The sequence below is a fragment of the Emys orbicularis genome, chromosome 12 (assembly GCF_028017835.1).
Source record: "Emys orbicularis isolate rEmyOrb1 chromosome 12, rEmyOrb1.hap1, whole genome shotgun sequence".
Lineage (NCBI taxonomy): Eukaryota > Metazoa > Chordata > Testudines > Emydidae > Emys > Emys orbicularis.
The window spans coordinates 50,345,066-50,359,274 of record NC_088694.1 but is presented as its reverse complement, the minus strand read 5'-3'; the positions used below and the strand labels follow the sequence as shown (position 1 = coordinate 50,359,274).

Sequence of the window (14,209 nt, the reverse complement as noted above, 5' to 3'; positions counted from 1 at the left end):
CAGTATCCTGCCTACTGACAGTGGCCAATGCCAGATGCCCCAGAGGTAATGAACCTAACAGGCAATGATCAAGTGATCTCTCTCCTGCCATCCATCTCCACCTTCTGACAAACAGAGGCTAGGGACACCATTCCTTACCCATCCTGGCTAATAGCCATTAATGGACTTAACCACCATGAATTTATCCAGTTCTCTTTTAAACGCTGTTATAGTCCTAGCCTTCACAACCTCCTCAGGCAAGGAGTTCCACAGATTGACTGTGCGCTGTGTGAAGAAGAACTTCCTTTTATTTGTTTTAAACCTGTTGCCTATTAATTTCATTTGGTGACCCCTAGTTCTTGTATTATGGGAATGAGTGAATAACTTTTCCTTATCCACTTTCTCCACATCACTCATGATTTTATATACCTCTATCATATCCCCCCTTAGTCTCCTCTTTTCCAAGCTGAAGAGTCCTAGCCTCTTTAATCTCTCCTCATATGGGACCCGTTCCAAACCCCTAATCATTTTAGTTGCCCTTTTCTGAACCTTTTCTAGTGCCTTTATATCTTTTTTGAGATGAGGAGACCACATCTGTATGCAGTATTCAAGATGTGGGCGTACCATGGATTTATATAAGGGCAATAATATATTCTCAGTCTTATTCTCTATCCCCTTTTTAATGATTCTTAACATCCTGTTTGCTTTTTTGACCGCCTCTGCACACTGCGTGGACATCTTCAGAGAACTATCCACGATGACTCCAAGATCTTTTTCCTGACTTGTTGTAGCTATATTAGCCCCCATCATATTGTGTGTATAGTTGGGGTTATTTTTTCCAATGTGAAATGTAATGGGCGTTCGATGCCTCACTCTCCCAGGTTTCTTTGAAAAGCTCAGCCTAAAACCTATGAGCTCAGAGGGCCAGACTGATCACAGTATTTTAAATTTTCAAAAGCACATAGGCCCCATTGAAATTAATCCCTTGGCCAGATCCCCTACTGGCGTAAATTGGCCTTTAAAAATTTGGGCCAGAGAGTCCAGATACTCCAGTTATAACAAAGCTCTCTCTCTATCTATCTATCTATCTAGCCCCATGCACCCCCATATATCCATATCCATCGACCACCATCTATCCCCATCCATCTATCCCCATACACACCCATCTATCTATATCTGTCAATCCCCATCTATCCCGATACACACCCATCCCTCCATCCATCCCCATACACACCCATACCTCAATCCATCCCCATACACCCCCATCCCTCCCCATACACGCCCATCATCCCTCCATCCATCCATCCCCCATACAAACCCATCCCTTCATCCATCCATCCATCCATCCATCCCCATACACACCCATCATCCCTCCCAATTCACCCCATCATCCCTCCATCCATCCAGCCCCATACACACCCATCCCTCCATCCCTTCCCCATACACACCCATCCCTATATCCAGCCCCATACACTCCCATCCTTCCATCCATTCCCCATTCACACCCATCCCTATATCCAGCCCCATACACACCCATCATCCCTCCAGACAACCCTATACACCCCCATCCCTCCAGCCATCCAGCCCCATACGCCCCCATCCCTCCAACCATCCAGCCCCATACACACCCATCTATCTATATCTGTCAATCCCCATCTATCCCCATACACACCCATCCCTACCCATTCACACCCATCATCCCTCCATCCATCCCCATACAGCCCCATCATCCCTCCCTCCATCCATTCCCATACACACCCATCCCTCCATCCCTCCATCCATCCCACATACAAACCCATCCCTCCATCCATCCCCATACACACCCATACCTGCATCCATCCATCCCTCCATCCATCCACCTACACACCCATCCCTCCATCCAGCAGCATACACACCCATGCAGTGCCCTCAGTGTAACCAGACAGGAGGGGCGGGGGTTTCAGGTGCCACAAGCAGGGCAGCTTGACCCCGCACCCTTCCTGCAAAAAGTGTTAAAATTGCTGATGCGTGTATTGTAAAAAAACAAGAAGTCTGTTTCTATGTGCCCCCGGGAATGTTTGTCAGGGCCCAAAGGCATAAACACTCTAAAAAAAATATCTCTGGTTAATTGACAATCATAAGGTGTCTGACCTTTTAACCCTGCTTGCTTAGCAAGTTTTCTTTAAAAAATATGTCATTGTATTACTAATGTAGAAATAAGGGGGGAAAGTTTGAGGTAATTGGACTTCTCAGAAGGGGCTCTTCAGGGATGCTCCCTCTGGACGCATCTTCGGGTCCCCACCGGAAGCCTGGCCAGCTGAAGCCTGTCACAGTGCCACTCGAAAGCCACCCTCAGCTTCGGTAATTATCGAGGGTTGCGGGTGTTTCACTAACCTGTTGCCGATGTGTGTAAGTGCTTAAGACTAAGTAAAGTTTAGCTTTAAGTGAAAGCACTCTTGTGTTGTCCTGTTTGTGCCGGCCATCTATGGGTCGGACAGCCGTGTCTCCCTTAATTTATTTCCTAACACCACCTCACACAGAGTAAACGTTACCAAAAGCTTTGGGTTAAAAAAACCCCGGGTAACAGCGGGAACACCCGCAACCCCCATGTTCATCTTTATAAAATGATTGTGTGTATCCAATGCAAAGTTTGTCATGTTGGGTGTCTTCGGAAGGCTCATGATGCACTGAGCATGGTTGTTATAGTGATGTTATAGTAATTGTTACAGTGATGTTATAGTAATGTTATAGGTTATAATTTCATGTATATAGTTATGAGGCTGAAAATATATCCTCATGGCTTAAAGCAAGCCCATGCAAAAACTCTCCAGGAGCAGAGGGGCAGTTCACACCATATCAGGGCATGGATGGGACAAACCCAGCCCAGCCTCACGGGAACAATGGACACTGTCTTAGGCAGCAACAAAAGAATCTGTTAGACCCTCAAGGGAGTCGCCCCCTTCCTTTGGGCAGTTTGGGACTGCGATGAGGTAATGCTCACCTGACTCTGAAGGGGGTTCGGGGGGGGGCAAATCCAAGAGGAAAGAAAGGACATGATAAAAGGGAGAGACATTTTGCCATGCTCTTACTTTCTCTTCCACCTACATCTACAGACACCACCACCACCAATCCACTGAAGCGCTGATCAAAGGGGAGAGCCTGGCTGAAGAGCAGCCAGCCTGTAGTGAGAAGCATCTCAGTTTGTAAGGACACTGAAAGTGTTAAGATGAGATTAGAATGCGGTTTGCTTTTATTTCATTTGACCAAATCTGACTTGTTGTGCTTTGACTTATAATCAGTTAAAATCTGTCTTTTGTAGTTAATAAAACTGTTTGTTTGTTCTACCTGAAGCAGTGCGTTTGGTTTGCAGTGTATCAGAGACTCCCCTTGGGAGAACAAGCCTGGTACATATCAATTTCTTTGTTAAATTGACGAACTCATATAAGCTTGCAGCGTCCAGCAGGCATAACTGGGCACTGCAAGACGGAGGTTCCCAGGGTTGTGTCTGGGGCTGGAGAGATTGGCTAGTGTCGTTCAGTTCCACAATGCAAGGAGCAGCTTACATGGCAGAGGCTGTGCGTGAACAGCCCAGGAGTGGGGGTTCTCACAGCAGAGCAGGATAAGGCTGGCTCCCAGAGTCAAGGATTGGAATGACCTAGCAGATCACTGGTCTAGCTAACACCAGAGGGGAATGTCACACACACCCATCCCTCCATCCAGCCCCATATACACCCCCCCACACTATCCATCCAGCCCCATACACCCCTCCCACTATCCATCCAGCCCCATACACACCCATTCCTCCATCCATCCAGCCCCATACACACTCATCCATCCATCCATCCATCCATCCATCCCCATACACACCCATACCTCCATCCATCCCTCTACACACTCATCCCTCCATCCACCATCCCCGTACACACCCCTCCATCCATCCATCCATCCATCCCGGTACACACCCCTCCATCCATCCATCCCCCGTACACACCCATCCATCCATCCTCGTACACACCCATCATCTCTCCACGCAGCCCCATACACCCCCATCCCTCCATCCATCCCCCTACACACCCATCCCAATATCCATCCCTCATATACACCCATCCCCATACACCCCATCCCTCCATCCAGCCCCATACACACCCATCATCCCTCCATCCATCCAGCCCCATACACACCCATCCCTCCATCCAGCCCCATACATCTATCTTTTTTTTAAAGTAACCCCCGGGAGTGAGGATCCCAAATTCGATTTCAAAAAACGTTGGATTACTATGTAATTTGGTCCCATTAGTGTGGTCTAGCAGAGGGGGCACCAGTCCAGGAGACCTGGTTTCTATTCCCCTCTGCCCATGGGCAGGATAATTTCCCTCTCTGTCTCTCACTTCCCTCAGCTGAAATCAGGATCCTTATAGCACCTGCCTCTCACAAAGGGAACAGAGCAGTGGGCTTCAGTAGAACAGGTGCTGAGCTGAGAAGCTGCAGAACTGGTTTCTCTTCCCATCTCCACCCTTGGCTCCCTCTGTGTGCCTCAGCTTCTCCATCCGCAAAATAGATGTCATGATATTGGTCTTTTCTTTTCTTTTCTTTTCTTTTCTTTTCTTTTCTCAAAGCACTTTGGCCCAGACCGTTAAAGGTATTTGGGCCCCCAAAGGATAGATGGGTGCCTAGTGGGATTGAAATCAACAGAAGTTAATCTCCTAGATATTTCTCAACATCCCAGTAGGCAATTATCTGCACCCTTAGGCACATAAATATCTTTATACCTGTACTTCACATCCAGAGGTCTCAGAAGGCCAGATTTCCAAGAGATATTGCTGATTCCTTCTCCAAAGCCTTTAGCTGGTCTGTCTTGACTTAGGACCAGGTTTACATGAAATCAATAGGAGTTAGGCGCTTTGCTGAGACGTGTTTGTAAACCCCACTATGTGCCTAACTGCATCTTTAGACATCGTAATATCTTTGTAAATCTAGCTGTACTTTCCTCTAGAGAAAGTAAAGAAGTGTTATTTACTCCTTCTCATAGCACAAGAACCAGGGGTCACCCAATGAAATTAACAGGCAGCAGGCTTAAAACAAACAAAAGGAAGTATTTCTTCACACAATGCACAGTCAACCTGTGGAACTCTTTGCCAGAGGATGTTGTGAAGGCCAAGACTATAACAGGATTCAAAAAAGAACTAGATAAATTCATGGAGGATAGGTCCATCAATGGCTATTAGCCAGGGATGGGCAGGGATGGTGTCCCTAGCCTCTGTTTTGCCAGAAGCTGGGAATGGGCAACAGGGGATGGATTACTTGATGATTACCTGTTCTGTTCATTCCCTCTGGGGTACCTGGCATTGGCCACTATCAGAAGACAGGATACTGGGCTAGGTGGACCTTTGGTCTGACCCAGTATGGCCGTTCTTATGTTCTTTTTTTTTTTTTTTTCCAAATCACAACCCAAAATATTTCAAAGCGATCTGGGGGAATTAGGCACCTGGGGCCAGATCTTGAAAGAGAGGCCCCCAGGGCCCAGATCTTCAAAGGTACTTAGGCACCTAACTCCCATTGATTTCAACAGTCTATGGAGCAATGCTGATATATACCCATTGAACATTTAGCCTTAAAACATCCCGCATAATGGTTTGTGTTTCTGTCTGTCTGGAGGCCTGTGGGTCGCTCTTGGAGTGTGTATCTGGCCCTACAGGCCTTGCAGGGGACAAATAAGGACAGGACTGGATTGGATTCCTCTCCTCTGTCACAACGACAATTCCAGCCAGCACCAGATTCTAAACCAGGATGTGGGTTTTTCTAGCCAACTGTAATGAACTATGTATGTTGCCAAGGAGTAGAATCTGCCCAGGGCACAAACACCCGGGCCCCTCGTCTCAGGAAGTCTCAGGAAGGAAATGTTGACTGTTGCTTTAAAAAATAAAATCCCTTGACTTCCAGCTGTGGCCTCTGCTTCAGATAATCTGCAGCTGTGCAGAGAAGCTGGAACTACTGTATCCTCAGTCCTTAAAGGCTGGGGATTTTAATGGAGTGTTTGTGTTGATGGAAAGTATTGTTATTGGATTCATCCATGTTCTTTCAGAGACCAGACAAAGGGTCTGTCTGTCTGTCTGTCTGTCTATCCCAGGGATCGGCAACCTTTGGCACGTGATTTGCCAGGGTAAGCACCCTGGCGGGCCAGGCTGGTTTGGTTACCTGCCGTGTCTGCAGGTTCGGCCGATCACGGCTCCCACTGGCCGCGGTTCGCCGCTCCAGGCCAATGGGGGCGGTGGGAAGCGGCGGCCAGCACATCCTTCGGCCCGCGCCGCTTCCCGCAGCCCCCATTTGCCTGGAGCAGCGAACCGCGGCCAGTGGGAGCCGTGATCGCCCGAACCTGCGGACGCGGCAAGTAAACAAACCGGCCTGGCCAGCCAGGGTGCTTACCCTGGCGAACCGCGTGCCAAAGGTTGCCGATCCCTGGTCTATCCCCATGCATCCCTTGTATCTATCCCTCATTGCCACGGTACTGAACACATCTTACATGGAACTTTTTATTAACTCATTATCTGTGGAGATTGGTTCACCGAGAGGGTCATTTTTGTACATACCTCCATGAATTGGCTTTCCCCAGAGATGCGTGCACATGAGTTGCAATATGTTACTGGGCTGCAACTCAGTACCAAGGACCAGGGACAGCAGTTGCAGAGCCAGCAGGTAAATTCAGGCTAATTTTCCTCTGTATCTGCTCGTTACCATTCCTTACTTCAAAGTGCTTTGATTGTTTCTTTATTCTCACTCAGGACCTATCACCCTGATTGACTAAACTGGGAAATTGTCCAACATCCTGGCAGATTTTGAGGCCTCTTGTTGTTGCTGGGGAGGAAAGTTTTTATTTAAAACGTCTGAAGTTGAACAAAAGCAAAGACGACGTAACGGCTCTGGGCGGATTCCTGAGGACAATGGGATTACTACAGGGGGCTGACATTCAGCGAGCAGTTTGCCATGGTTCTGAGCTCACTCTGCACTCAGCGTGAGAGCTGTAATTCTGGGGAGAATACGCTGCGTTACATGTCACGGTGGTGTTGAGATCTTGGCTTAAGGGTGAAGCGAAGCCCAGCCAGGGACTCTTGCACTGAACTTCCATGTTCTCAGCACCATGGCCCTCAAATGGGTATAAACTGGCCGTGAATCGATTTAGGCTGGAAATTAGAAGCAGATTTCTAAGCCTCAGAGCTGGGGGGTCTGGAACCGCCTCCCCATAGAAGTAGTGGGTGGGAAACAACCTGACTCATTTTAAGATGGAGCTTGATAAGTGTCACTGGGGTTCCGTGCTGTCTGCAGTAGCAGGAGATAGGTTCAATGCCCCAGAGGTCCCATTCAGTCTTTGGCTCCTAAAGAATCACTGGGTTTATTTGGAGGGGGAGCGAGGGAATGGGTAGGCAATTCACTTCTGAATGATACTGTCACATAGAGAGACAGAGGAACACACAGAGAGAATAACTCCTGCTAGCTAATAAATCTGAACATAAGAGCGGCCATACTGGGTCAGACCAAAGGTCCATCTAGCCCAGTATCCTGTCTTCTGACAGTGGCCAATGCCAGGTGCCCCAGAGGGAATGAACAGAACAGGGAATCATCAAGTGATCCATCCCCTGTCGCCCATTCCCAGCTTCTGGCAAAATCCTATCCCCATTGGAGTCACTGGAAACTTTTCCATTGACCTTCACTGGTGCCAGGATTCTGCTCTCTAATAGCAGGAACGTCACCTGAAAATAGAGTGGGAACGGGAGTCAGACCGGGTTTTTGTTTGACCTGGCTAGGAAGACATACAAATGTGCTGGTACGAGCTGGACTACTGGGGCCAAGGCACCATGGTGACCGTAACAACAGGTACGTTATGTGGATTCTTCTGTCCTTCCTATAGATTTTTATTTCCCAAGAATTTTCTGTAGGAAGCTAAGAAGGTATTCTGGGTTTATCCACACCCAGGCAGCTGTGATAAGAGTTACTGGGGCTGAGGAAGCATGGCCAAAAAACCCATAAATATATAACTGAGGATAGATGCTGTGGGGGCAAACTGAGGCATGGCATGATGAGATTATGAAAACTTCTTAAGAGCGATGAAATTCACTGGGAGCGAGGCACCCAACTCCCTCGGCCACCTTTGAAAATCCCAGCCGCATTAATGTAAATGTTAATTATATTATTAATCCCAGCCACAGTAAGTAATTAGGGCCAAATCCAGTGCCAGGGGAAAGACCACCATTGACTTCAAAGGGGACTAGATCAGGCCCCTAAAAGAGTATTTTTGTAAGGCGTGAATAGCGAGTAGAAGGACTGTGATAACTGGGCTATGGATTACTGGGGACAAGGGACGTTGGTCACAGTCAGCTCAGGTAAGGAGAGACTTTTTACTTTACTGTCTTTTCTTTTTTAATCTCTAAACTCAAGGAATGTACTTTCCTCCCTGGTAAATTCTAAGCCCGATCTCTCTTTGCTGGGGTGTGACTTATAACCAGACCATATTCTGTAGTGATCTGCTCAGGGGATAGGAATCCTGAAATTTACTCTGACCACAGCAAACTGTAGAATCTCTGCTCCCAAATCCCCGTGTAAACCAGAAAAGAGGGCAGGTAGCAAAGGGCAGCTTTCTGTGCAGAGGTAAGGGGCAGATACATCAGTGTGAGGGCTATGGTGAATTCGATTATTGGGGGCAAGGAACCCTAGTCACCGTCACTTCTGGTAAGTAATAAATTGTAGAAACCTCGGTATTTAGATGTGTATAAGGAATGCCACAATGGTTGTACGAATATCTCAGCCGAACAGAGACCAGCTAGATTTTTAACTGGTTACTATAATCTCCGGTAGGCAGAGTTTAAGGTGGGGAAGGGGATTTTTAGTCCCCGTAAATGGAGTTCTCCTTGAAAGGATAAGTGGGGTTTTACACACCTAGTGCAAGGGAATTGGTCATTGTAATTACTATGGCAACTTCGACTACTAGGGACAAGGGACCCTGGTCACGGTCACTTCAGGTAAATTTCTAAACGTTTTTCTCTTGGTCTTGGTGTAACTCATTGGAGCAGAGTAAATTTCATACAGAGAATCTTTTAGTGTATAGACTTGACCCAACGCCCATTGGAGTCTTTCCCTTGACTTCAGAGGGCATTGGGTCCCATCCTACATGCTTACTGTGCTCTAATTGGGGTACTTGCAGCCACTGGGGACAAGGGACGCTGGTTACAGTCCCATCGGGTGAATTTCTAACCTTTATTCCAGTCCTGGCTTAACCCTGAGAAATGTGGTAAATTTTGCATGGTCAGAATTTCGATATGGCCCAACTGAGCATATTTGTACAGAGTCACTGAGACTATACTTTACTGTGCAATAACTGGTATGCTTTCGAGTACTGGGGACAAGGGACGCTGGTGACAGTCACCTCAGGTAAATTTCTAACCTTTATTCAACGCCTCATAGTCGTAGCCGGTTAAATTTTGCACGGTCAGAATTTTGCTATGCCCCAACTGAGTGTATTTGCACAGAGACAATAGGACAACACTTTACTGTGCTAGAGCTGGGCTGCTTTTGACTACTGGGGACAAGGGACTCTTGTGACCGTCACCTCAGGTAAATTTCTAACCTTTATTCCAGTCCTCACAGTAGCAGGTTAAATTTTGCGGAGACAGAATTTTGCCTTGGCCTTGACCAAGCATATTTGTGCAGAGTTGCTAGGGCAATAGATTACTGTGCTCCGGCTGGGCTTTCGACTACTGGGGACAAGGGACTCTTGTCACGGTCAGCTCAGGTAACCAACATTTTGCCTTATTTTGGAATCATGTATTTTCTTTTTGTTCCTAACCTTTTATCCTGTCTTGCCAGTCTTGCGTACGTTGACTATTCCTAAAGGGACAATGAAAGACTGTCCCTGGTTTGCATTATGTAGCTCAAACTATCTGGTGCCTTCTAGCCTTGAAATCTATCAATGGCTGACTTTAGCGAGAGTTGGGTCAAGGCACAAATCTTTAAAAGAAGTCTTGCTAATGTTTTGCCACTCTGGGAGAGTAATTTTTGTACAGTGGAAAATAGGGAAGAGAAATGATGTGTTACCCACTCGATTACTGGGGTCAGGGGACCATGGTGACCGTCACATCAGGTAAAGATAGAAACCTCTAAAAATTCTTCTCTCCTCCAAGTAACTTGTAAGTGTCTAAAGATAATTGGGGTGTGGGAAATTTAGTTATCGGAATCTATTTTTAAAGTTAGTTCAAACTTGATTACAGAAGCAATGTCAAGATGACATTGATCATAACGGCAGGAAAAATTATAGGTAGACAAATCAGTATTTGTACAAGGGAAGGGGCAGACGTATCTCTGTGTAACTGGTATTTCGAGTACTGGGGTCAAGGAACTATGGTCACCGTCACTTCAGGTAAATATTTTCAATCCTAAATTGCCTTACCTGTTTAAATTAATCTCTTAAAGCTGATCATGAATGTCCCTTCTTCCAAATGTGCAAGATTATGTCTTTGTATGAGAAGGTTCCTGTGAAATTCCAAGAGTTAGAATAATTGGGTGGGTGGGTAGGTTATTTTAGAGTTTCAAAGATAAATAGCACTTTAATTCCCTTTTAGCGGGTTATACAGCTCAGTCTAGTGGTTGGGGAACTGTCAATTTGACAGCTCCTCTTCCAGGATAGAAATATGGTAGCAAAAAAGTATGATTGAGATTTTCAAAGCTGCATAAGTGATTAAAGTTGGGAAATGGATGTCCTAATTGCCTCTGTGGCATTGAAAATCTCACCCTAAATTTTGTACTGAAAAATGGCAGTACAAAAATCTAGATGGAAAACCTTGAAGTAACCTCAGGTTTGGCATCCAAAAATCACCTGTCACTTTTGAAAATCTCCCCAAAATATGAGGATAGGTTCTTGTGCACGTAGAATATCATCATGTGTCATTGTGACTACTATGGTTACTTCGATTACTGGGGACAAGGTACCATGGTGACCATCAGTTCAGGTAAATACAATTTCTAAATATCCTAGAGTATGAAATCTAGAAATCTGAAATTATCTTGAATAACTTCTGGAAGTAGATCACCGGGATATTTTTTTTCTTTAGAGTAGACCAATTCAGATAAAATCAACCCACAGGTTAAAGAATATGGAAGCATTAAAATAGTATCTAGTATCATGTAGAAATAGTTAAAATGTGATAAAATTGGAATTAAATATAAAGGGGTGACTAGAGACGGAGTGCAGTCAATTGGAGTCTTTCTGCTGGCTTTGAACGTGCCCCAGAAGAGAGAAGGCTTTTAGTGCTAGAGAACTCAACAAAAATCTCTTTGTGTAATGTGTACTTTGATTACTGGGGCCAAGGAACTGCAGTCACTGTCACATCAGGTACTTGTAACTTTTAATCTTTCCTTTCCTCTCTTCCAAACTTAATGAGGCAAAAGAACTGAAATTAGAGTGAGTCTCAATTTTCATAAGTGTGAAAGGTGGATTTTGTTCCAAAGTGTGTCAGAGTTAGAATAATTGTAGAGTGAAGACTATAATTATGGGGTGAGGATCAAAATGATTAGTGGTATGATAGGGCTAAAATGACCATTAGAAAAAATAATTAATTGAAATAATTAGAAAATGTGAATGGGTTTTTGTGCGACCCTGACAAGAGATCTGAGCAATGTGATAACTACGGCTTTGACTACTGGGGTCAAGGAACCATGGTCACTGTAACAGCAGGTAAAATTTTCTAATCATTTCAAACTCCAAAATGTGTGCATGAAAGTTCTAGTGAATTAACAAATATTGAGTTTGATCGAAAGCCGACTCTAATCAAGGGAAAGATTCCCATTGACTTCCCACTGAGTTGGCTCTGGATCAGACCAAGAAAAAAAGAAATTGCACTTTATTTGACTCTGTAGATTGATTCAGTATTAGATTAGATGAAATTTCATAGATTCCAGTGACTATAATTCACTGTTAGGCAAAATTAGACTCAAGGCAGTGATCATAAATAAGAATAAATGGTCAAACATTTATAGTCACTAAAAAAATTAGATTCTTTGTATACTATTAAGAATCTGGAGGTAATTATAAGGGCAACTGAGGGAAAATCCAAGATAAATAGTTATAATCAGAAAACTGAGATGAAAGACAACTTGTCAGATTAGAAATTTTGGTATATCGGGGTTGGCCCATTAAGGGTAGAAGTCTATCTAAATTAACATCTCTGTGGCTAAAACTAAAATCAAAGTAGTAGGAGGTTTTTGTGCAAACGGCACAATCAATTTTAGCAGCGTGACTATTATGATGCCATGGATTACTGGGGACAAGGGACTATGGTCACCGTCACTTCAGGTAAAAATTTCCTCCTCTTTTCCAATCCTTATTACTGGTTAAATTGATTAATCTTATAGAATGATCGAATTTTGAGACTCACGAGTAGCTCCCCACCCCCAAGTCTTCGAGGGTTTTTTTCGTAGGGGACAAGGCAATGAAGGCAGAAACGAACCTGAAATAATAGCTAGTATAAAAGGGGATTAAATAAATAATGTGAATAAATGACGGAGGCTGGGCTGGGAAAGTCAGTGAGTTTTAGCCACCTAGGCCATGAGTTAGAACCACTGTGACTACAATGCTTTTGACTACTGGGGACAAGGAACAATGGTGACCGTTTCCAGCGGTAAGTTAGCTCCTCATTTTCATGTGTAGTATTAAGTCGCTGGTTAAAACAGTATTCTCCTTAGGAGGTTGCATTTTTTCAAACCCGGAGGTTAGGCGCTGCAGAGTTTCTTAAACATCAGTTTAAATTCTGTGTAGACCTGTCCCTCCCTTAGCAAAGTGGCTTCGTTATAAAGCAGAATATAACGTTCAAAAATTCTAGCGGATGGTAGAGCCTGACCCTAGAGCCTTTGAAGTAATTGGCAAAACGTCCACTGATTTCAACCAAACCAGGATTTCTCTTGTAACCAAGATTCTAATGAACTCTGAGGTTATTGCTTAGGTTAACAGAATAACTGTCTTTCCGTGTATAACCGATTCGAGTACTGGGGTCAAGGGACCCTGGTGACAGTAACAACAGGTAAATTCCAAGCTCTACTATTTCTCTTCTGTCTTGTGGTCTAGGCTGTAATTAACAGTGTTCTTGATTTATGAGGGTCTTTTATTTTTCATTTTAAAAACAGCTCTTTAAAATGTGGTTAGAGCCACAATAGGGGCTGGAAATTTCTCTAGCTCCAAATTTACAAGGGCACTTCTAAAAGACTTAAAGAGTTTGGGTTCTTTAACTTATGCCAGGGTTGGGTGAGTTTAGGTTTTTGTACACTGTCTAATGGAGACTCTAGCAATGTGATTACTTTGACTACTGGGGCCAAGGGACCATGGTCACCGTCACTACAGGTATGATTTTTATTCCTATTGAAACTGTTATTTTTTAATTCTGAGATTTTTAAAAAAAAATTAGGTTCGGGGTTGTCTTTGACCAGCATAGCTTTTCCCGTTGTCAGTTCCTTTGGGGGGGCTATTCTCAACGATATAGAGGGACAAAGTACTAATTCAATCCTCGCTAAAGAATGCCTTCCCCCTTAAAATGGGTTTAATTCTTAGGGTCTGGTCTTAAAATCATTGTTTGGGGGGAAGTTTACGTACAGCCCGAGGCGAATATTTTATTTCTGTGGGCTTCGCTTACTGGGGTCAAGGGACTCTGGTGACTGTGACAACAGGTGAGGTTTTTTTAATAGTGTTTTATTACTTAGATATCAATCGGAGATCTCGAAAACATGCCGTCTGAGGCAGCATAGAAAATGCATTCGTTCTGTTTTGTTGGCCAGGGGAACAGATCTAAACTTTAACTCTGAATTAAATTAAAAAGAATCTGGGGTAGGGGACGATTGGGCAAGTAGAAAATGATTTGAGAGAGAAAACTTGATAGAATTGATAGATAGACTTGAAATTCATTGCTTCTGAATCTTTAAGTGGCTAAATATCTCTGTGAACCTGGCCCTTGATCAAGCTATTTATCTATCTGATGAGGACAGGAGGATAAAATTATAACATGAGAAGGTGTTTTTAAAAAAGAACAGATCACAATTTTTTAGACTGAATCAAAAATGCTTCTAATTTGTTACTTCAGGCAGATTTAGATGTTTCTCCAGTTCAGTAAATCATAAACTCATTTTAAAAAACAGGTCCCTAATCCTATTCATCTCAGTTAGTTAATTAATTGTCTGGGCAAGGTTATTGTAAAACTCCAGCATAGACATGTCCTGGTGT

The 14,209-nt window shown here is 44.3% G+C and overlaps 3 gene segments (V, D, J or C); all 3 read left to right on the top strand.

Moving 5' to 3' along the window:
• The window catches only part of LOC135886769 (immunoglobulin epsilon heavy chain-like), a 199,510-nt gene that overhangs the window by 106,205 nt on the left and 79,096 nt on the right, over window positions 1–14,209 (top strand). Inside the window, 1 exon segment of the C gene segment in view lies at window positions 8,610–8,683. Within this exon segment, the coding sequence occupies window positions 8,610–8,683 (74 nt within the window).
• The window catches only part of LOC135886886 (immunoglobulin heavy constant gamma 2-like), a 131,428-nt gene continuing 126,741 nt past the window's right edge, over window positions 9,523–14,209 (top strand). Inside the window, exon 1 of the C gene segment in view lies at window positions 9,523–9,561.
• LOC135886763 (Ig heavy chain C region, secreted form-like) overlaps window positions 11,655–14,209 on the top strand; it is a 48,219-nt gene continuing 45,664 nt past the window's right edge. The window contains 1 exon segment of the C gene segment in view: window positions 11,655–11,677. Within this exon segment, the coding sequence occupies window positions 11,659–11,677 (19 nt within the window).